At 50.9% G+C, this 21317-nt stretch overlaps 7 protein-coding genes and 1 non-coding gene across 8 annotated transcripts; 5 read left to right on the top strand and 3 right to left on the bottom strand.

Moving 5' to 3' along the window:
- Nucleotides 1–849: 849 nt before the first annotated feature.
- On the top strand, nt 850–2846 carry FPRO_01080 (uncharacterized protein; the record flags this gene model as incomplete). Its single annotated transcript, XM_031219303.1, has 2 exons — nt 850–1350; nt 1413–2846. The coding sequence occupies 2 exons, from the start codon at nt 850–852 to the stop codon at nt 2844–2846; spliced, it is 1935 nt and encodes a 644-aa protein (XP_031075392.1).
- A 480-nt stretch (nt 2847–3326) lies between these two features.
- On the bottom strand, nt 3327–3793 carry FPRO_01081 (uncharacterized protein; the record flags this gene model as incomplete). Its single annotated transcript, XM_031219292.1, has 2 exons — nt 3327–3624; nt 3756–3793. 2 exons carry the CDS (start codon nt 3791–3793, stop codon nt 3327–3329), a joined length of 336 nt encoding a protein of 111 aa, XP_031075391.1.
- A 1579-nt stretch (nt 3794–5372) lies between these two features.
- Nucleotides 5373–7498, top strand: FPRO_01082 (uncharacterized protein; the record flags this gene model as incomplete). The annotated part of the gene is made up of 3 exons (XM_031219281.1): nt 5373–5430; nt 5606–5929; nt 5985–7498. 3 exons carry the CDS (start codon nt 5373–5375, stop codon nt 7496–7498), a joined length of 1896 nt encoding a protein of 631 aa, XP_031075390.1.
- Nucleotides 7499–8187: 689 nt separating this feature from the next.
- Nucleotides 8188–9987, bottom strand: FPRO_01083 (uncharacterized protein; the record flags this gene model as incomplete). Its single annotated transcript, XM_031219270.1, has 3 exons — nt 8188–9332; nt 9395–9433; nt 9492–9987. The coding sequence occupies 3 exons, from the start codon at nt 9985–9987 to the stop codon at nt 8188–8190; spliced, it is 1680 nt and encodes a 559-aa protein (XP_031075389.1).
- Nucleotides 9988–10391: 404 nt separating this feature from the next.
- FPRO_01084 (uncharacterized protein) lies at nt 10392–14499 on the bottom strand (the record flags this gene model as incomplete). The annotated part of the gene is made up of 2 exons (XM_031219259.1): nt 10392–14372; nt 14443–14499. 2 exons carry the CDS (start codon nt 14497–14499, stop codon nt 10392–10394), a joined length of 4038 nt encoding a protein of 1345 aa, XP_031075388.1.
- A 1931-nt stretch (nt 14500–16430) lies between these two features.
- FPRO_01085 (uncharacterized protein) lies at nt 16431–17015 on the top strand (the record flags this gene model as incomplete). Its single annotated transcript, XM_031219248.1, has 1 exon — nt 16431–17015. One exon carries the CDS (start codon nt 16431–16433, stop codon nt 17013–17015), a length of 585 nt encoding a protein of 194 aa, XP_031075387.1.
- A 1570-nt stretch (nt 17016–18585) lies between these two features.
- Nucleotides 18586–20540, top strand: FPRO_01086 (uncharacterized protein; the record flags this gene model as incomplete). Its single annotated transcript, XM_031219237.1, has 3 exons — nt 18586–18866; nt 18934–19550; nt 19609–20540. The coding sequence occupies 3 exons, from the start codon at nt 18586–18588 to the stop codon at nt 20538–20540; spliced, it is 1830 nt and encodes a 609-aa protein (XP_031075386.1).
- A 588-nt stretch (nt 20541–21128) lies between these two features.
- On the top strand, nt 21129–21244 carry rrna39. The gene has a single exon (XR_004093501.1). It is a non-coding gene; the product is annotated as a ribosomal RNA (ribosomal RNA).
- Nucleotides 21245–21317: the final 73 nt, after the last annotated feature.

The following is a 21317-nucleotide window of genomic DNA, read 5'->3' as shown; positions in this document are numbered from 1 at the left end:
ATGGTGACCGGCTATTCTCCACCAAAACCTAACCTATGGACCGTACGAGAACCCCACTCTCACCTACCTACGAGTAATAAACTCCACTCTGTCGACAAAAAGTCTCTCTACCTACCTACATTCAGCGGTAGAAAAGAAAGGCAACTAACTGCCCGTCGCCCGCCCACTTTGGATGAACCTACCTTAGTACTAATGGTACAGTAGTTGTGCTATGGTTACCACTATACGACCAACCACCTTTGGTTTGGACTCTTCGATTTAATTGACCAAGACTCGACTCGAATCAGTCCGAGTTTAATATTGGCTTGTCTCGTCTTTCGTCCGTGTCCAGGTTCCTCTCCCACAGTTCATTGGCATCTACACCTACATATCCGCACATCGTTTCTACAACAGTCGACGCTCTCCCTGGTCCTCTCATCACCTTCTGCTTTCGCTCAGGTCAAATCGTCATCGTGGTCTCTGCTTCCAATTTCGGCCCCATCACAGCTCTTTTGCGGCATCGCAAGCTTTTCTCCGTCTCTGCGCCATTGCCAAATATTACCATTGCATGTATCTTCGCCGATCAGCTCGCTACTCACCGACCAAGTCCGACTGGAACGCTTCTTGATACTGTATCTCGACTGTTTCTATTCTGTAAATATCTCTCGTCACCTCCGCTTGGTTTCAATTTTTCTCCGCTTTTGGTGCTGCTTCAACGACTAGTTCCATCTTGCGCAGCCTTGACTGGCGCAATTCACGACTCGCCCGGCTGATCAGATAAAACTCACTTGTAATTGCCTCTGTTTGACCAACACCCGCCGCAACCCGGCCATGATGAGTTCGACGGCATGGAACGGGCAGGACCAGACAATGTCCTCGACTGGCGAGGACGACTTTCATCAATTCCTCGACATGAGCAGCATGGGAACTTTGGGCGATGGCATGCACTTCGACTTCCAATCTTTCCAAGATGGCTCTGCTCAGGGTCTGATGAACCAGGCGCGAGATGCCCCCGACACAATAATGACCGACTCCGATAATTCAGGCCTGATGTCTACACCAAACACGATGCCCATGTCAACCTCTACGGTTCAATCAACCATCCCCGCGCACATGATGACGCCCGCAAGCGATCCGATCTCTAATATCGACGCCCAGATTCAATATCTCCAACAACAAAAGTTCCAGCAGCAGCAGCGCCAGATGCAAGAGCAGCAGGTGGCTTTCTTCCATAATCACAACCACTCAGTGCCCCCTACACCACAAAGTCTCGAGATGCCCAACAGTGGACAGTTCTATTCACAGGCTGAGCAGATTCCGACATCAGGTGCCTACGACAGAAGTTATCACCAGCGCATGAAGGAGCAAGATGTAAGACTCCAGTCCATCACCAACGCCCGCCTCTCCATGTCATGTTGCTAACTTGGTTCTAGATGGCATTCACACCTCTCGTTTCCCCCGCAGTTACCCCTTTGGACCCCAACTTCTCCATGGACAGTGGCTATACTATTCCCAGCGCCTATTTTAGTCCTCTGACTTCACCAGCTCTCCACGCGCAGAACGACCCCTCTACAGTCTACGATCCCCGCCTTACCAACACCAACAATTCACCAATCGATGTAGATCTCGACAGATCGGCCGCTCCCGTTACCTCCGTTTTGGACTTGCCCAAGAAGGCTGCAAGAAAAAAGACCGCAACCAAGACACGGGCAAAGGCTAGCATTCGAAGTTCTCCCATTGTCAAGCCTCAGCGCCGGAAAACAGGTCCCAGTCCGGCCATCGTCTCACATGTACTCAGTGAAGTTGAAGAGAACAATGGCGCTTTTCTTCCTATGCCTGCGACCTCTACCGAGACCTCGGCAGAGGAGAATTCATCGGTATCCCCCGAGGCCCTCTCGGAGATGCCCCCACCGCCAATCCCTAATAGGAGATCGACCAGCAAATCGCCATATATCCAAGCGCAGTCGAGCAACCAGCAGACGCCTGTCTCCGGCCCTGTCGATTCACGTCCAGCTCCAGCTACTCCCGCATCGCTCATGAAACTCCCGGCATCCAGGGCAAGCAAGCAGGCAAATGGGCCTCAAGAACCGGTTGTGTCTGAGCATATTGAATCGCTCGAGTTGCCCGAGTCGGTCTCTGGCAAGGCCATGACCCCGGTCATATCGCGCTCTTCCGTGCAGTCTCCTTCTGTGGAACCTATGTCTCGTCGAGGCTCGAGCTTTCAGCCATTGACATCACCAGTATTCCCCAAGGCTTCGGGATCTGCATCAGCAACTGCGAGCCCCCAATTAGCTCCCGGTTCGGCAGGCCCATCCGCACGGAAAACTCCTCAGCTTGCGCCTCGGTCAAACAGGAAACGGTCGACGGGTTCAGTACATGGTTCGCCTGCACTGTTGCCTCGAATATCCCCTAGCATCAAGCCTCTTCTCCCCGGCACACCCGGTATGACACCAGCGGAGAGTGCTGCATCTCAATTGCTCATGTCGAAATCTAACTACCAGAATATCCTCGAGGGCAACAAGGTGCCAGGCGTTTCATATCCGAGCGAGCTTTCAACAAATCTCACATCAAAGCGAACGTCGCACAAAATTGCAGAGCAGGGGCGCCGTAACCGAATCAACTCGGCGTTACAGGTCATGGCTGGATTATTGCCTGGTGGAGACAAGACGAATCTTGCGGATGAAGGTGACAAGAAGGATGGGAAACAGGCGAACGCGCAAAACAGCAAGGCCAGTGTTGTCGAAAACGCCATTGTGCACATGAAGAGCCTTGAGAAAGAAAACGGCGATCTGAAGAAAGAGGTCGAGGAACTTAAAAGACGACTGGAGGGGCTGCAAGGGTCAACGGACGATAAAGAAAAAGCATGACAAAGAGGATCTGGGTGCATCTCGTTCACCACATGATATACTCAGGCGCTGAGCAGGCGGGAACTTCCCTGGTACATAATTGGATAGGTCTGGCACATGATGGGATCAACTCTCTCCGTAATATCCTCGAGGGCGGCAGCGATTTTTGTTTCGGCGTTTTGCTTGGGGTGTTGAACGGGGCGGGATACTAGACGGGTGCCTCTGGGCCTAGATGGGCTTGTTGTAGAGTGTAATTGTTGAAATCGCTAGAAGAAGCGATGGATAACCTAGCAAACGAGGGATTGACGGCCTCAGAAGGGTAGTGGAGCATGGAAATACCAGAACTAAATAACAAAGGACAAGTTAACAAGCACATTGATGCGAGACATGGGTCCAAGCTCCGAGATGTCGACGAGAGACATAAATTAGAGTATGAGTGTGGTGAAATAGTTTGGCTAGGGGTCTAGAGCATTGTTTATTGTTGTGTGATATGGATGACTGTTATTGTTGATGATCAAGAACGTCAGTATCTAGCTGCTCCATAACCTCCACCACAAGTTTCAAGCTCTCCATGAAGCCGTTGACAGCGACTCGGAGCATTCGATTGGTTGTGGCCCTGTACTGAACCTCGAGAAGCTGGACATCTGCATCACCACCAGACGGAGAGCCATGCGTTGACGTCGGCGCTGGGACAACGGTGAGCTGTCGCCTAACGAGTGGGGAGAGTTCAGGGTCCACCTGAATGGCCTTGAGGGCGGTTGTGGCCAGTCGAGCGGTGGGAAAGGGGACGTTGAGGACACTGAGAACAAGGGCAGGGGTCAGCGAAGAGAACGAGAATAACAACAACAACAACAACAACAGCCAGACTTGGCCTTAGTAGCCTCAGACTTGGGGTCGTCATCGTCACAGGACAGGGGGTGGGTGGCTTGCATGGAGCAGGGAAATTCGGGATCGGGAATGGCGGTCATGGTTGTGATTGTGGCGGAAGTGGTCACTGCTTTGGTAATGACGCTCTAATCTCTCTTGCTTGTTGTGATCGATCTATTCGTTTCCCGATGCTTAAATATTCTGGTCGTGCGGTAGTTTTATAATGACGATACTAGCGTTGACCTTTGCCGTGACAAGGAATGGGGATCTAGGCCGGAAATCGCAAGGAGGAACGTCAACCCCTGACAAGATTTACGGTTTGATTCGATAGTGAAGAGCGTCTCTTTTGAGATAGTTTGAGTTGCTTGTGAATATGTGTGAGAGGATGTATGTGTATTTGAATGTGAGTGAGGTGAGTTTGTGTGTGACTCTGACGTTGAAAAAGATTGGAGGTTTCTGATAGATGCGTGGGGATGAGATTGATTGGTCGTGGGGGAATCCATTAAAGGAACCGAGCGGTAAATTCTAGACCATTGACGCTGTGGAATTATGACACAGCCACAGAAAAAGCCACAGCTGGGGATGGTTCAATCATAACAATAACTGTCGATAGAAGAATCTAATCACTTGGATACCCTTGGAATCTGTTGCATTTGTTCCCTTTAGGAAATAAGGCCTGCAGTTTTAATTGCAGATACTGCTGGTGTAACATACACTACCTTAGTTCGTCTAATTCCCCAAGATGAGAGCGTTTATGCTGTGAGCTATAGCTGTTTACTCCGTAGTTTGATATCATAACAAGTCTATCAAAACAGAACTGATTACCTATTTGGGGTAAAGTACTTGGGGTATTGAATAGAGGCAATTGCGGAAACAAAGATACCTAAGGATATGGCCTTCACTAATTACATTATCTACCTACCTATGTTAGAACGGGTTTTATTGCCGTGAATAGAAGTCGCGTGAGGAACAACTAGAAGTGCTGGCTGTTTAATACCTACCAAGATCAACGTCGCATGGGACTTGCAGCTGGGGCTGGGGCTGGGCTGGACTGGAGCCGGAGCGGAATGGTATGTTGTGGTCCAGGGCCTAGGCCAAGTTAAAAAAGGTCACTGTTGCTATGGCAATGGCACCAAGTAGCAACCTGTTTCGGGCAGGGGCCAAAAAACAACGACAATCGCCCATACAAAAGAATCGTTAGCCCAGCGTCCAATCTTACATCAACATCGTCAACCAAGAACTTCAATTCTTTTCTCTTCCCCAGCTTTGCCTTCTGGCTTTTGGTGATTTCTCCTGTCCGCGCTGGAGCTGGACTTGAAGACCCCCCCCCCCCTTCTTTAACCTCACCTGTTAACGCCAGCCTACCTCACCTAAACTACCTTGTCTTTTTAGCTCACTCAGCGCTGCAGCTTCCCGTTGAGCTGTCAAAGGCAATTCATCCCCGGTCACCGCCTGCTCTGGTCATTTGTCGCTCGTCGCATTGAGACATCGCCGCTGCTTCAATTCATTGACTGTGTGTATCTTGCTGTAATTCGATATCTTCCGACTGCATTCGAAAGCTCCCTGCCCTTTGTTTTCTTTTTTGGGTCAGCAACAACCTCTGGACGGTCCCACCCCCAGCCTCCCTGAAGCCTGAAGCCGAAGCGCAAGTCAATATCAACAACATCCAACAATAACAACATGGCTCCTTCTACCAGGCAATCGCAAAACATGGCGCAGATAGTCGAGTACATACCAGGTAAATCTTTACTCTCTACAACACATCATTCATGCAATGGCTGCTTGGCTTTCCAGGGCCATGTCGCATTGTTATCCTTTTCAGTTTTCGCCGCTGCTCAAGGCTCAACCTTGCTTCGTCGACATCAATGTTCACAACATGCTTCTGCCAACATCGTGGCTAAACTATATTTCAGACCGGCTTTACCTTGCCTCCTACGTCCATCCCCCTACGCCAGACACGCCGTTTCCTTACCCCGAGGAGCCTCAGCCAACTTCTCCCAAGAAGCGAAGCCAACGAGCTGCTGCCGGTGCGACCCCGCTTGCCGCCAAGTCGAACCGACCGCAGCCATGCTATTTCACTGTCGACGATACTCTTCTGTACAACGCTTTCCACCATGATTTTGGCCCTCTGCACATCGGCCATCTCTACCGATTCGCCATCCAATTCCATGACATCCTGGGCGCAAAGCAAAACAAGGACCGCCCCATTGTTTTCTGGAGCGCTGCTGACCCTAGAAGTGAGCCTTCCGTGTACACCTGTACGAAGCGCAAAGAAACTAACACCAAGCCCAGGTCGCGCGAACGCCGCTTGTATGCTCGCATGCTACATGGTCCTCATACAGAACTGGCCTCCCCATCTGGCCCTTGCCCCGATTGCGCAGGTCGATCCTCCTCTGATGCCATTCCGAGACGCGGGTTACAGTCAAGCCGACTACGGCATCAGCGTTCAAGATGTTGTCTATGGTGTGTGGAAGGCCAAGGAGGAAAAATGCTGCGATCTAGACAACTTCGATCTTGACGAATACGAGCGTTTCGAGAGAGTCGAACACGGTGATTTCAACTGGATCACTCCCCACTTCCTGGCATTTGCCTCTCCCCAGCATGCGCCGGTCCAGAAAATCACAGAGGGTTCCGATCTGTACCCATTGCTTCCACGGACACTAGCCGCCGTGGATGCCCATCCCAAGTTGCCAAAGCCCTTCAAGAATGTGCTGAAGCATTTTTCCGAGAAGAACATTGGCCTGGTGGTCCGACTTAACTCTCAACTCTACTCCCCCTCGTACTTTGAGGCACTGGGTATTCAACACCTGGACATGATCTTTGACGATGGCACATGCCCCTCGCTCTCAACTGTCCGCAAATTCATCAGACTCGCTCACGAGACCATCACTGTCCGTAAGCAGGGAATTGCTGTTCATTGCAAGGCTGGCCTCGGCCGCACAGGTTGTTTGATTGGTGCCTATCTCATTTACCGACATGGTTTCACTGCCAATGAAGTTATCTCGTTCATGCGCTTCATGCGACCCGGCATGGTTGTTGGCCCTCAGCAGCATTGGCTTCATTTGAACCAGGGCACATTCCGCGAATGGTGGGTTGAGGAGAGAATTGAGCGCAGACTCAGGAGGGAGATGGCTGCTGCAAACCCTATCCCCAGCACCCCCATTCGTGCCATGCAAAAGACAACACTTCGGAACGGCCAGGCTTCGACACCCCCCAACCGAAGCCCCTCAAACCGTACTCCGCTGAGTGAAGTTGACCACGACCGCAATAATATTGGGGTCCAGGAAGACTATTTACCAGCTCCTACACCCGGCCAACCGCGAAAGACTGCCAGGGATCGCCATCACCCTTACCAGCGCTCAACTTCCAACGGACTCGCTGTTGAAGAGCAGCGCACCGTTGAGCAAGAAGCTGAGTACATTGCGACGCACAGCCAGGCTCACGGCGGAGAGTCTGATGAGGAGTTGCATTTGCGCATGCGACGTCATCGTAAGGCGACCTCCCAATCACCGGCTCGTAGTGAGAAGACACGCTCGGTTAGCCAGACGACAGCTATCTACACCATTGACAATGATGCTTCACACGACGCTGAGAACATTGGCTCTGTGCGAACGAAGCACGTCGAACGAGTTGCTAGTACCCCTGGCGTTCTGACAAAGGTTCGCGGCAGCAAGCGACAGGGGGAGTCTCCCCTTCGGGCAAAGGAGTCTGCTGGCATTCGAAAGACCAGCGGCAGAGTAGGCAGCGCCAATCATGGAGCGTCGGTGACGGCAGCTTCGACGGCCCGTAAAGTTTCTGGAGCTTAGAAAGCACCAGCACAGCGAGTCCAGCCGCTTCAGCGTTCTAACGCGAAGCGTAACAGACACTTGTACGATTCCACGTCACGATCATGATTCACGTACGTCACGGGCAATGTTAACGTCTCTCATGCATTGGCGTTTCTGGCTCAGAAGAGAATGACGAGCGGTTTATGTTTGAATGTTAATGATTCTTCTCTCATGCATGATTGCTTACCCGAGAAGTGTTTGGCTTTCAGTTAATGTCATTTGAAACTTGCAAGATAATTCAGTTTCTGCAACATACAAGGATCATTGCGGCTACGACTTCGATGGAGATTGTCGTGGTCAAGGAGAGGGCAACTAGAGAGACGTGAATAATGCATACTATCTCGGATAAGGGAAAGACTGAAGGCATAGCGGAGTTCAAATTTGCGACGGCGCACAGGCAGGCAAGGTTGAAATTATTATTGTGGACTTATTCGGTTTGGCATTGCACTGGGTTTTGTTGTTTCTTGATGATAGTCAAAGAGGGAGGGGGCAATGAAGAAGAGAAGGCAGCGGATTTTTTTTTTTTACGACGGCTATATAAGTTTCCAAGAGCTGAAATACATACATCTCTTACACTGTTCATTCTTTGCGGATTTCTGTCTGGCGACTGACAGTCTTAGGCTTATCATATTGATGATCTATCTATGTTGCTTCGTATGCAGTTACCATCAGGTCCGGATGGCTTCGAGAGCTGTGACAACATCTTCTATCACCTTGCCAGCCTCAGCACTTGTCATCTCTTCACTCACGGCCAAACACTTGTCCACGACATCGCGATATCGACTACCGACCTTGCTACCCAGACCGGGAACGAGAACCGCACGCAGGACCTTGTCGCGCCATCGACCCGTGGAGTAGTGTGGTTTATGGTATGTTTGAAGAACCTTCCAGAGACCTATTTCGAGGAGCACCAAACCCAGACTATAGATATCCATGGGCTTGCAGTGAGGAAAGCCTCGCAAGGAAGCTGGGTGTCGGTGTAGCGTAAGGATAGAAGGATTACGGGGCGCGACAGAGAGCGCAGTGTCAAGGTCTGGTCTTGAAGCATCGAAACCCGTCAGATAAGGGCACTGTATATCTGGTACAAGTGCCCCAGCAGCAGTTGACGAGTGGGCTGATGCCGAAAAGGCTGAAGGGAAGAAGAGGATGTTTGAGCTGCAAAGGCTTTTATGAAGCCAGTCAAGTGAGTGCAGAGACCACAAGGCGACAGCGAGCGTATGTGCCAAGCGGACTCGATCATCGAGGTTAGGAGTCTTGAGATCCGAGCTGGCGATGAGTTCATGGAGCGTTGAGAAGGACGGCGAGGGCGCTTTGTATACGAGCCCGTATCTGCACCGTGAAGTATCGTCAACGTAGCCTACGCAGTCGATGCTATGGAGGTCAGGGTGGCAGTCGGAAGCGGAGTGCATCATGCGAGCGAGATCGTCGAGACGACGCACATGAGCTACACGCTCATCTACATCATCGCGATCATAGTCAACCCACTCAATCACAACATCCCCGGCGCTCCCATGCCGCCCTGTACTTCTCCCACCACCACCAGCATCATCACTGAGATCAAGTGCAGCACGGGGAACCTTGAGAGCGAACGTCGGCTTGAATGAGGCTTGGGGCTTGGCGTCTAGGTTGATTCGGAGCTTCTTGAGGTTGGCCGAAGTGGTGAGCTTGGGGTAGACGCCGTCTGAGGCAATTTCAAGGAGGGTAAGCTGGGTCACATCACGCTGCGCAGACTCGAGCAGCTGGTTCGTCCAAGCCCGTTGAAACGATGGGAGATGGGAGGTTGGAAAAAGGCGTTCGAGGCCATCGTTAAAGTCTAGAGTCGAGGTTTGCTTTTAGCCTTTCTGTTGGACCTTTGGAATAGGAAGGGACATTTACCTCGCAGGTCCCTTAGCAGGTTTATGAACTTGTCTTTATCTACGAGCTATCAGTTCTGTTTTGATGGACATGACAGATGAGGACTTGTAGGACTCACCTGCTATAACCCATCTCGCTCTTAAACCCATCTCCTTGCCCCAGTTCCTTTCACTTGTTACTCTTGAAACACCATTCAAGTCACGACTCTCATCATCTTTTGATCTCTTCCTTGAAGGTGAAGGCGACTTTCTTGGCTTCGATCCAGTGACTTCCAAGCTGGCTCTCCCCTCGTCAACTAGCCCGTATCTGTTCTTCAGTTTCTTGAAGTCTGTGACTGCGCTATGCAACTCCTCGAGGATTTGAAGTGCCAAACTCCTCAGCTGGGGATTCCTTGTGCTCTCAAGATGAGCTTCAAGTCTTCCCTCGGCAACACCCCAGTCCCGGCCCCAGACGACCAGGCGCATCTCCTCAATGCGTACTTTACATAGAAGTCTCTGGCTATCTGTGTCAAGGTTGGCTGCTGCGGTGAAGAGGCTGTAGGCTCTGACGCAGCCGTCGAAGAGTTGGCCGAGGACGCCTACTACGGCGAGGGCAGTTCCCACGGCTTCAGCCATTGCATTAGAGTGTGGAGTCAAGGTAAGCAGTGACGGGATAAGACCTGTGAGACATTAAAGGCTTTGACATGAGGTGATCAATTATATGCATATGCTGATTATGATATGTAATTTGTGAGCTCCGGGCAAATGCCAGCTAGTTAGAGCTGAATTAGATACTAGGATTAGGGATTGGCGCTTAATCAGCCCTAGAATGTAGGTAAGGCAGTCTAAGGTCATCAGAGGCCTATCGCGATTCGAGCGGCAAACGCCCAATCATCACAGTTGCAATATGCTGCTTGGTAGTTGCACACTTGCAACTGAACCTATCAACAAAAGAATTATTCTGATACAATATATACACAAACTGCAAAATCTATTTTATACATGCCAAGCCACATTGCTTCTTTTCATCGACCGACCCTTTATTGCAACATCTGCTGCATGGCATTCAGTCTGTAGCTTTCCCTCCGCTCCATCAGTTGAGAATGCCGCCCACTGTCAACAATCTGTCCATTTTCAACGATGAAAATGATGTCGGCTTTCTGCACAGTATGCAGTCGATGAGTGATAGCCAGTACTGTCGTGCCCCTTGATGCTCTCTCGAGTCCCTCTTGAAGAGCTGCTTCGCTGGCGGCGTCAAGCGCGCTGGTACTCTCATCTAGGAGCAGTAGCCGGGGACGACGAACAAGAGCACGGGCGATTGCAAGGCGCTGTCTTTGACCGCCTGATAGACGAGAAGCTGAGGGCCCGCATTCAGTATCGTAGCCATCGGGAAGGGCCTCAATAACATCATGGATATTCGCCAAACGGCAAGCTTCCTCAATTTCATCATCCGTGGCTTCATGGCCCGGGGGTGCTCCCAAGCCGACATTGAAACGCACACTACCGTCAAAGAGGGCAGGATCTTGAGGGACTAGAGCAATTGTATCTCGAAATGACGCTGGAAGCTTACTGATGTCATAATCATCGATGAGGACGCTGCCAGACGTGGGCTCGTATAAACGCTGGACCAGGTTCATGATGGTCGATTTGCCCGCCCCTGAAGGACCAACAAGACCACAAAACTGGTTAGGCGGGAGTGCGAAGGAGACATTGTCGAGTATCGTGGCATCAGGCCGGCTAGGATAAGCAAAGGAAACGCCCTTGAACGTCACCTTTGCACCTCCACGACGATGGTTATCCTCTGGGTTGAGCGACTTTTCTCCGCCGGATGCTTCAATATCCCCCTTAGTTTTAGAGGGATCCTGTCCAGGTTTTCCTGTGTGTGTGCTACTTCCCATGTTGACGACCGTCATGACGCGAGACAGGGCCAGACGAGCACGAGAGAATTCCGGAGCAAGTGAGAACATGCCACTCCAAAGCTGGGCACTCGTCAACATGGCGACCAATATAATAAGGAAGTCCTTCTGAGTATACTCCCCCTTCATGATGAGCTGCGAGCCCCACCAATACGCGAGAGCATTGATAAAGGTGCCGGTTGTGTATGAGATGGCCAGCCAGATATTAGTTGTGACTGAGGCTCGCACAACCTGCTCCCTCGGAGGCTTCAATAATCGGGCGAAACCTTCCATGTACTCATTCTCAAGGGATAGGACGGCCACTGTGCGGATGGACTGAATAGCCTCGGTTGCAAGTGCGGTGGCAGTAGAGAAGGCCTCGCGGTGTCGCTCTTCATAACGCGCCAGCATGCGCAGCTGCATGAAGCCTGAGCCAAGCAATATTGGAAGCGTCACAAGGCACACCAAGGCAATCTTCCAAGCAAAGATATGGGAGATAATGACCGCGATGAGAACATTGATGAGGATGGCGAACACGGTGCCGAAAGTTGAACCACTAAAGGCACCCACAGACATGCTGTCTTTGGTAATGATGCCAAGGAGGCTGGTCGGCGTTCGTCCTTCAGACTGATGCCAGTGTATGCCCTGCTCCAGCAAGGATCGGAACGACAGAACCCGCAGGTTGTAGAGAAGCCTTTCAGCGACAATGCCGAAGCCCAGCCAAGCAAGAAAGTTGGCTATAAGCTCCACGCCCGCGAGCATGAAGAACAGGCCTGCAAACATGTTGCCCATGGATCTTATGTGGTCGAGCGTATTTGCACAAGGGTTGAGCGCTCCCACAGTGAAGCCAAATATGATACCGGAACCAGAAAAGGTAGCCCCAACGAAGACAGCAGCGATCATGGCGAGGGTGAACCAGCCCAGGGATGGTCGAATCAACCATACAAGACCCCTGACGACAGAGCTGAATGGCTTCACATTGTCCAGCTCATGATCATCTGATGCTATTTCTTCTTTCTTCTTGGTATCCTCCTTTTCACGGCCCAATACCTGGGAATCAAGTGACTGCTTCGCCTCAAAAATTTCGGTCTTTTCGTTCAGCTGCGTGTCGTTTCGGAGAGTTGAAGCCCCAATCGAATCGCCGTCCACAGATCCTGTGTCACTCTTATTGCCGACTGTCTGCAGCTTTGCCATGTGCGCAAATTCGCCATCCTCTTTGGCCATAAGATCGTGATAAGTTCCTTGCTCAGCGACTCGGCCAGCCTTCATGACGACAATATTGTCCGCATTGCGTATAGTGGATAAACGATGCGCAATCGAGATGATGGTTCTCTTCTCAGCGGCAGCCCTCTCGACAGCGAGCTGGATTCTCTTCTCACTGGCAGAATCGAGAGCTGCCGTTGCTTCGTCCAGGACAAGGATTTCAGGATCACGGATCAAAGCCCGAGCAAGCGCAATGCGCTGTCTCTGACCACCACTCACAAGCGAACCCTTGGGGCCAGCAGTCGTACCGTAGCCTAATTCAAGACGTTCAATGAAGCTGGCCGCATCAGCTTGCTCAGCGGCGTGACGGACCAAATTGGCAATTTCGACGAACTCGGGTCCCAGAGATGCAGCTGAATCTAGTGCGTCCTTTCCCTTGGCAGCCAGCTTCGCAAGCTCGGGGCCCTTGAGCAATGACTTGAGGTGTTTGTGGGACTCCTTTGGAGAGTTCACAAGACCTAGTGCGATGTTTTCGAGGATGGACCTATCGAGAAGCGAGGGTTCTTGCTGAACGAAGCTAATAAAACTTCGGAGAGACTTGACGTTGAGTTCTCGCAAGTCGTGTCCTTCCAGCTCGACCGTGCCCTCGGTGGGATCATGCAGGCGTGCTATGAGTGATGCGATAGTACTTTTGCCGCTCCCCGAAAGCCCAACAATCGCCGTATATTTTCCAGCAGGGAAGTCAAGGGTGACGTTGTCAAGGACAGGCTGGCCTCGCCGAGAGGCATACTCGAATGACACATTGCGGAATGTGATGGTCTTTGCCGCACTTGGAGGTAATACAACACCCTCCAATGAAGTGCCGTCGATGGATGAAGGAGCATCAATGTCTTCCTTGAGCCGCTGGAATGCGCCTACGGCTGCTCCTAAAAATGGAAGAGTAGGTGCCATTCCTCCCAGCATGACGCAAGCGTCTACAAGAAGGTAGACAATCGCATAAATCTCACCAACAGTCGTGCTCCCGTCGTTTCGTGCCACAGATTCAGCGATCTTTTTACTGCCCTGCCAGAAAGCTAGGGCGTTGCCGGAGTAAGCGATGAAGTATAGCATACCGGTCTGGATAGCGGCAATGGAAGACTTGGCTATGGCGTACTTGCGAGAACGGGCCATGTGCTCTGCAAACTTCTCTTCAAGGCGGGGAGCGGCACCGAAGGCTTGAACGACAGCAACGTGCGACAGAGCTTCGGAAGCGATGGAAGAGGCTGCAGCGGATGCTTCCGTCTGTTTGACCACAAACTTGCCTAGGTATCTTCCTCCTAGTATTCCGGAAAGAAGAAAGGCTGGGAGCATACAAATGAGGATACCGGCGAGTCTTGGCTGTTTTGTGAAGGCAATAATAAAGACAGTGACGAAGAAGCTCATGGTTGTGATGATGTTGCCAACCTTCTCTGACGTACCGGCCTGCACAGCTGTGATATCGCCTTGGAGTCGGCTTGAGACTTGCCCGGATGATCCACGAGTGTCGAAGAATTCTGGAGGCTGGCGCAGAAGTGCGGACACATAGCGAGTCCGTAAACGCTGAGCAAGACGCTGGCTGATGATGTTCCAACAGGTCAGATGACCATAGATCAGGACAAGTGCAACAGCGCCGATCCAGGCAGTCTTTATAACCTTGTCGTTGATAGCATTCTCATAGTCAAGAGGATCAGATGCTGCATCAGTCGCTCCCGAACCGCTACCATCTGCGGCGCAAGTGGCTCCGTTGAAGTTGTCGATGAGTTGGCCGAATAGTACGCCCATAAGAGGGAAGGGAACACCAGCTCCAACGGCGCAGAGAGTAGCCAACGCGATGAGGAAGTAATCAACCCAGGTGGGGCCCGCTGCGAACAAGAGCTCAAGGTAAATGAAACAGGTTTTGAGAGACTGAGAAGCGTATCAGTATCGTTTGCTTACAGCATTCATCTGGGGTCTGGAGGATATGGTGTTAACCTACCGTGAGAAAGCTTTTCTTCGGCTTCTCTGTGCCCGACTGATCAAGTGTGACGGACATGGCTGTCGCTGTCGCTGTCGCTGTCGCTATCGATCGAGGGGCAAAGCGAAGGTTTCTCAGAAGAGCATATCCAGTGACTGACTGCCAGTTGAGTAACGAGGCTATCACCAACAGAGCCCGTCGAATTCGGCGATGCCTTGGTAACCTACGAAAAGGCTCTCACGGCGTTCAAAGGAGGTACAATACTTGACAGAAGAGAACGGAGCAATCAACGCAATCAACGCAACACGCCAGCAGTCATTCAGAAAGCCGATTCAGGAGCCCTGAGCCAAGAAGACCCTGTTACGCAAGCATCATTTCCATGCATTCGTTGATGGATGCAATGGCCCTGCATTGCACTCTGCGCTTGGACACAATCCATAATGACACGGCCTTGATGGGTTTCTCAGAAGAGGTAGGATCGTCTGAGGGAGACGAGAGTAAGGACTTGGACCAATATTTTGCTCAGGATCCGCAGCTCAGGGAACCCTTGTCCTAGATGGTGGAGTGGATGCGAGGGTAGCTGTGTATATTGGCGACAGGTAGAATGTTTATCCTCCAAGAGCTCTATTGTGTCTGGTCAACGTAGGCGTGGACATATGCAGCCAGGGTTGAGGATCAGATAAACCAGGATGATCGGGTACATACTGGAGTATGTATTAGGTTTAGGCAGTGAGTCGGAGAAGAGTGTGGGATAGGCCACGCCAATTGTGTTGGTGGGCTTAGATGGAGCCAGCAACACCAAGAACCCCTGGGCCAAAGAGAATGTGGATGGTGATCAGATAAGATGAAGATGGTGTGATTGATTGATTGATATGATAAGATGCAATGTGACATGGTGCCAAGGCCGACGAGAAGTGGAGTAACAATAATAAACCGCCGAGCATCGGAAGGTGATCGTCACTTGTTTTTACCGTATTTGCAAGCCAATGCATCGTCTTGGCTGCCGGAGGAAGAGCAGTTCTCAGAAAGATCCTTTTGAGACGGTTCAGAAACATTTGACAAGACATGAACAAGGATGATCAAGTTAGCGCGAGAAATCCTTGATAAAGCCGCAGACGTGGAGAAAGAGGTGGAGAGGCGTCGGAATGACCGCCCTCCTATCGGAGTAAAGAAACCACTGTTTGGCCACTAAAAAATGCCTTAGTAGCCAGCTGGAGGTCAATGTTCCGAGAGGCGTTTTTATGCTTATTCTATCGTCAGCGGGAACGGAGATTGGGCGTGGCCAGGAGATGCTGGTGCCGGCAAATGACTTGATGTCTCCGGGCTGGGTTTGTTCTCAGACTCCAGTCTCCAGTCTCCAGGCAGGCATGTATCGGGAAGTGGGAGGAATGCAACGCACATGGTCCGAAAAAGAACTCATCTGTGGGCCGGTCTTGGGTACTTGGTAGATCCTTCACATGAATTGCTTCATCGGGTTTGATACCTGATTTAGAAATCAAGAACCAAGCAGGCATGCATGATTAGAGTTGCATTTAGGTATGAGAAAAGTGGCAAGGTTAATACTATGCTTAAATCACCCACTTATCAGATCCATTGGATTTCACAAGGTCTTGGCGGCTCACCCACCAGAGAGCGTAACTCACGCTTGCTGTCTACGGCAGTTGATCTGACACTCTGGATAACTGCGTGCTGAGCTCTGCCACTTTGCACAGACGAGAGCGTCCAGGAGCCTCCTCTCTGCACAGAGCCAATACTTGCCAAGATGCTGATCTTGTCAAGTTTCAGAATACAAACATCTTAGCAGGATCACAGCCCTGCTCTTGAATCTCTTGGTGTTGCATATATAAGAGGGGACGAGACACGATGGTGTTTGAGAAAAGGTCCTGTCTGTAGATAGATATCTAGAGCAGCCCCCGTTCTACACAGACTCATTGGAAACAAGAATCAATCGTGCCATCTTACACACCAGCTTCTTACCCAAAACCGCCACGAATATCACGACCAACAGAATGAGCCAAGCAACCCTCCGTACCAGTCGTCTCGAGCTACGGCCTCTCGGGCACGAGCACGGAGATTATATCTATGAGCTCGACTCGAACCCGGAAGTCATGAAGTACATCGGGTACGGCAAGCCACTCACGGCTGACGAGTCGACCATTGTCCACAAACTGCTCCTCGAGACAGCATCATTTGGGTCTGGCCTCGGATGCTGGGCTGGATTTGCCGGGGACGATTTTGTGGGCTGGTGGGTGCTGGCGCCCAGTCAAAGCAACGACGATCCGCCTCAGGTGAACAAGAAACGAGTCGAGTTCGGCCTACGAATCCTTCCCAAGTTTTGGGGTCAGGGGTTCGCCAAAGAGGGTTCTCGAGCGCTGGTCAAGCATGGTCTCGAGGACCTCGGCGTGGAAGAGGTCTTTGGTGAGACCATGGCCGTTAACCAAGGGTCCCGAGCTATCATGGCAAAGATTGGACTCAAGCATATTCGAACGTTCCACAACAAGTACGACAACCCCCCTCCGGGAATCGAGGAGGGCGAGGTGGAATATCGAGTCACGAGGGATGAATGGTCATCACAACAAGCATGTGCTGCGTAGTGGATGGCATTGTAATAGCTTTAGACATCGTCGCTAATTACTTCTTGAGCGTTTTCTGATTGTAAATCCTGTTCATTGCTATGCATTGTGGTATGAATTTCAAAATAGCGGCAGCCTTAAAGTGTGTCGTGATAAGTGTTGGTGAAATTCCTTTTCACTCCCCACTTGAGGAATTATACCGACAAAAAAGAAGAAGAAGAAGAAGAAGAAGAAGAAGAAGAAGAAGAAGAAGGAAAGGCTTGGGCAAATAGAAGGGGTGTTGCTTTGGCTCTGATATGCCCATCTTCTAGGGCTTCTCTGGCTTCCTGTATCAGGTGGTGGCAACAACTCCCTCCATCTAATGCCGGAGGTGAGGATGATAATGGAACATGTGGGCTATATCGCGCATCGTTCTTGGTCTTGGCCACGCGGCCCGTCTAAAAAGCAACATTCGGCAAACTCCGCTTCAGGTAATGGAACAAGAGTTGCTCTGTACGAGGGATTGATCTAACAAGAGTCTTGGATTGTCGCTCGGTTGAACTATGGCTTGGCACCTTAGGTCCCCGGTAAAACCGGTGAACCGAGAGCCAGTGTGTAAAGTTACTAGTATCAGTCATTCGGGATTAATCGCTTCAAGGAAGAAATCCAAGACCGAAAACATACTAGCCAGGTTTCATTCCGTGGGGGGCCATTCCACTCTTGTTATTGGACATGGTCTTATAATATGCACGACGAACTTGAAGTGTACCTACGTTGGTTATTGTATTCTCAAATCGATAGGTATATCCGTCCACAAAGCGTAGGGATTTTCCATGCGTCCTTTGCTAGTTGCAGTGGGCTCAGACGATCCCAAGCTTATGCCAAGCCACTTGATATGGCCAGGGTCCATGGCCAGCCTTTTTCGGCATCGTGCAAATTATTCAGTTCCCCGGTCATTTTTAGGTCTAGCATTATGTTATTGGTCCGCTCAGTCAGTTAGCGTTATGGTGCTGTTGGTTCTTGTTCTCTATGTCGACTTGTTTCCAAGACTGCCATGCCACTAACACGACACGACACGACACTCCCTTTGTCCCCTTGGAAGATTGAAGCTGTTGGCGATTGGATCTTATCCATCAATCAGATTAGATAAAAATTTTCACATCATCCATGTTCCGATCTCGGGTCAGTTCCCCCACTCGTTTGCCACTTGTAATCTGATCCCGTCTGTTGACCAGCTGCGGACCCCGTCCTATCGGGGAAAAGGCCAACTGAGAGCATCCCTTCAGCCCAGAGCCCGATGCTTTTGATAGCTCCTTGGCCTAAAGCCTCTATCGTCTCCGAGGCAAGCTACAATGGTCTGTTGCAGGGGAAGTTTACCGTGTGGAGAGAGAGTTCCGGTGCAGAACCAACACATGGTAATATGTATGTAGACAACTGACAATCGCCCGACTCTTGTCCTTTGCATATGCCCATGTCAGTGTTACATTGCACTACATAAAGAATGCAATAGCTCCCCCTCTTATCCTCGTTCTTTACATCACAGTTCCAGTGTGTTGCAGCTTCGATCCTAACTTCACTGCACTATCAGTTAGTGTTGAGCTCAACCGCAACAATGTCAGCCCTAGCAAAGATCCGCGAGGGCCTCGCTCGCGAGGATAATACTGCCGTCGCACATACTCTGGCTCCCCACGAGAAGGAGATCGAAGAGACTCCCGAGATCATCACCGAGACTGGTCCTGGCCACGACAAGGAGGCCACTGCTGGTGCTCTCCCTCCTGACGATAAGGGCAACGATTCCGATGTGCCCAGTGAGGATGTCCAGACTGGAGTCAAGGAGATTCAGGCCATTACCCTCACTTGGGGTAAGGGATCTCTGGCTGCTCTTTTGTGTCTGTAAGTTGTACTCCCCAAACTGACTCTGACTCTGATTCTTTGTACATCTCTAACCAAACTTCGATAGCATCTGGACGCTCTTCCTTATAAGTGGATTCCGTGGTTCCTTCTACCTCGTCTTGGTACCTTACGTTACCAGCGAGTGGCAGGCCCATTCCCTCATGACCACCATCCCCATCGTATCAGACGCCATGACTGCAGCCTGCTATATCCCCATGGCCAAGGCCCTCGACGTCTGGGGACGCGCTGAGGGGTTCTTGCTCATGAGTGGCTTTGCAACTCTTGGTCTTATCCTCATGGCTGTGTCTCAGAACCTCGCCACCTTCTGTGCTGCACAGGTCTTCTACTCTGTGGGATGGGGAGGCATGATTTATGCTGTTGGCGTCCTCGCTGCCGATGCGTCTAATCTCAGGAACCGAGGTTTGGCCTTTGCTTTTACCTCCTCGCCATACATGATTACGGCTTTTGCCGGTTCCAAGGCTGCCGCTGCTTTTGTCCTCGATGTCAAGAACTGGCGATGGGGTTTCGGCTGGATCGCTATCGTTCTGCCGTGTGTCACTATTCCTCTGTTCCTTGTCTTGAAGGTCAATCTTCACAAGGCTTTCAAGAAGGGAACAGTCACCAAGACTCATAGAAGCCGCGGCTTCTTTGGCAGCATCTGGTGGGTCTTCAACGAGTTCGACGGTCAGTACCTCTTTATCAAATTCGTGCAGCAGCGACTCATATTGACTGGCAATCACAGTTGTCGGCATCTTCCTCTTCGGCGGCGGTCTTGTCGTCTTTCTCCTCCCCTTCAACCTAGCTGCACATGCGCCTGACGGCTGGTCTACCGGCTACATCATCGCCATGATCGTGGTTGGCTTCTGCACTCTCGTTTTCTTTGGTGTCTGGGAGTATTGGCTCGCCCCTGTTCCTTTTTTGCAGGGTCGCTTCCTCCTCGATAGGTCTGTCGTTGCCGCGTGCATGATTGATCTTACCTACCAGATCTCTTACTATACTTGGAACTACTTCTTTACTTCATTCTTGCAGGTCGTCGTCAACCTCGGCCCTGCTGAAGCTGGCTACGTCAACTCTACTTTCCAGGTCGTCTCGGGCGTTCTTCTCTTCATCGTCGGCTTCCTCATCCGAAAGACTGGCTTCTACAAATGGACTTTTTACTTTGCGGTTCCTATCTACATCTTTGCCCTTGGTCTCATGATCCACTTCCGCGCTCCTAACCAGTACGTCGGATACATCATTATGTGCGAGATCTTTATTTCCATCGGTGGAGCTGTCTTCATCTTGGTCATGCAGCTTGCTGTCCTTGCTGCCGTTGCCCACCAGTATGTCGCTGCTGCGCTCGCTACTTTGTATGTCGCGGGAGGAGTTGGTGGTGCGGTTGGAGGAGCTATCTCCGGTGCCATCTGGACCAACACCTTCATCCCTCAGCTTATGAAGAACCTCCCAGAGTCCGAGCTGGCCAACGCACCACTCATTGCTGGAAACATTGTCAATCAGCTGGCCTACCCCATCAACAGCCCTGCACGGCTTGCCATTCAGGAGTCCTATGGCTTTGCCCAAGTTAGAATGCTTGCTGCCGGTGTTGGTATCGCGTCTTTGTTCTTCATCTGGGTGCCTATGCTGAGGAACATCAACGTCAAGAAGCTGAAGCAGACCAAGGGTCTTGTCCTATAGAAAATTCGGCCATTCCACAGATCCCAAGTTGTGGATCTGGATTGCAGCACCGAATCCTTGTTGGACAAAGCCAAAACTTGGTGAATCCCTTGCCTAAGGCATGGTCTTGCATGTGACGGACTAATGATCGTCAAGCAGTTAGTATAGTGCGTTCCATGATGAACGAGTTATTAATGAGGAAGAGACAACTTGGCGAAAAGTAATGGTACAAAGCTATTTTAATTCAGTTTATTTGGCATTCCAAGCGAGACATGTTGACAGGCTACGTGATCGTAACTTGACATCCACGAAGAGGACTATGACACGTATAGATCTGACAGGACAAATGGACACCAGTTTTCATTGTCCGTGAGGCGAAGCATTGCGAACTTTTTAGCTTGTTGAGGTTATCACACCTTTTAGTTCACGGATAGAGATGTGGTAGAAAGGCAGCCCTCGACCCTGAGCTATACGGACCTAACGCAGGCACTCAGTCTATTCTGCAGTATGACCATGGAGACCATATTTATCCAGTAACTACCTACTTAGATAGGCCTGATGATTCTAGTCGTTTCTCATAGGCAAATATTGGACACATCACCTCCACATACGACCATACCTACTAGAGAACTCGGGATCCCGTCTGATCTCCCATAGATAAACTAATAAGGGGCGGATTAGTAGTTGGGTCGGTGACGACCAGCGAATTCCCGCTGTTGTATGTCTTTTTGCCCTGCTATTATCTGTGATGCCGTTTCCGCAGTCTGGTGAAGGGGTGTATATGAAGGGGTGATCGGG

This window comes from Fusarium proliferatum, assembly GCF_900067095.1.
Source record: "Fusarium proliferatum ET1 genome assembly, contig: FPRO_scaffold001, whole genome shotgun sequence".
In the NCBI taxonomy this organism is placed as follows: Eukaryota; Fungi; Ascomycota; class Sordariomycetes; order Hypocreales; family Nectriaceae; genus Fusarium; species Fusarium proliferatum.
Note: the sequence above shows the minus strand (reverse complement) of the source record. Positions and strands in the feature narration are given on the sequence as shown.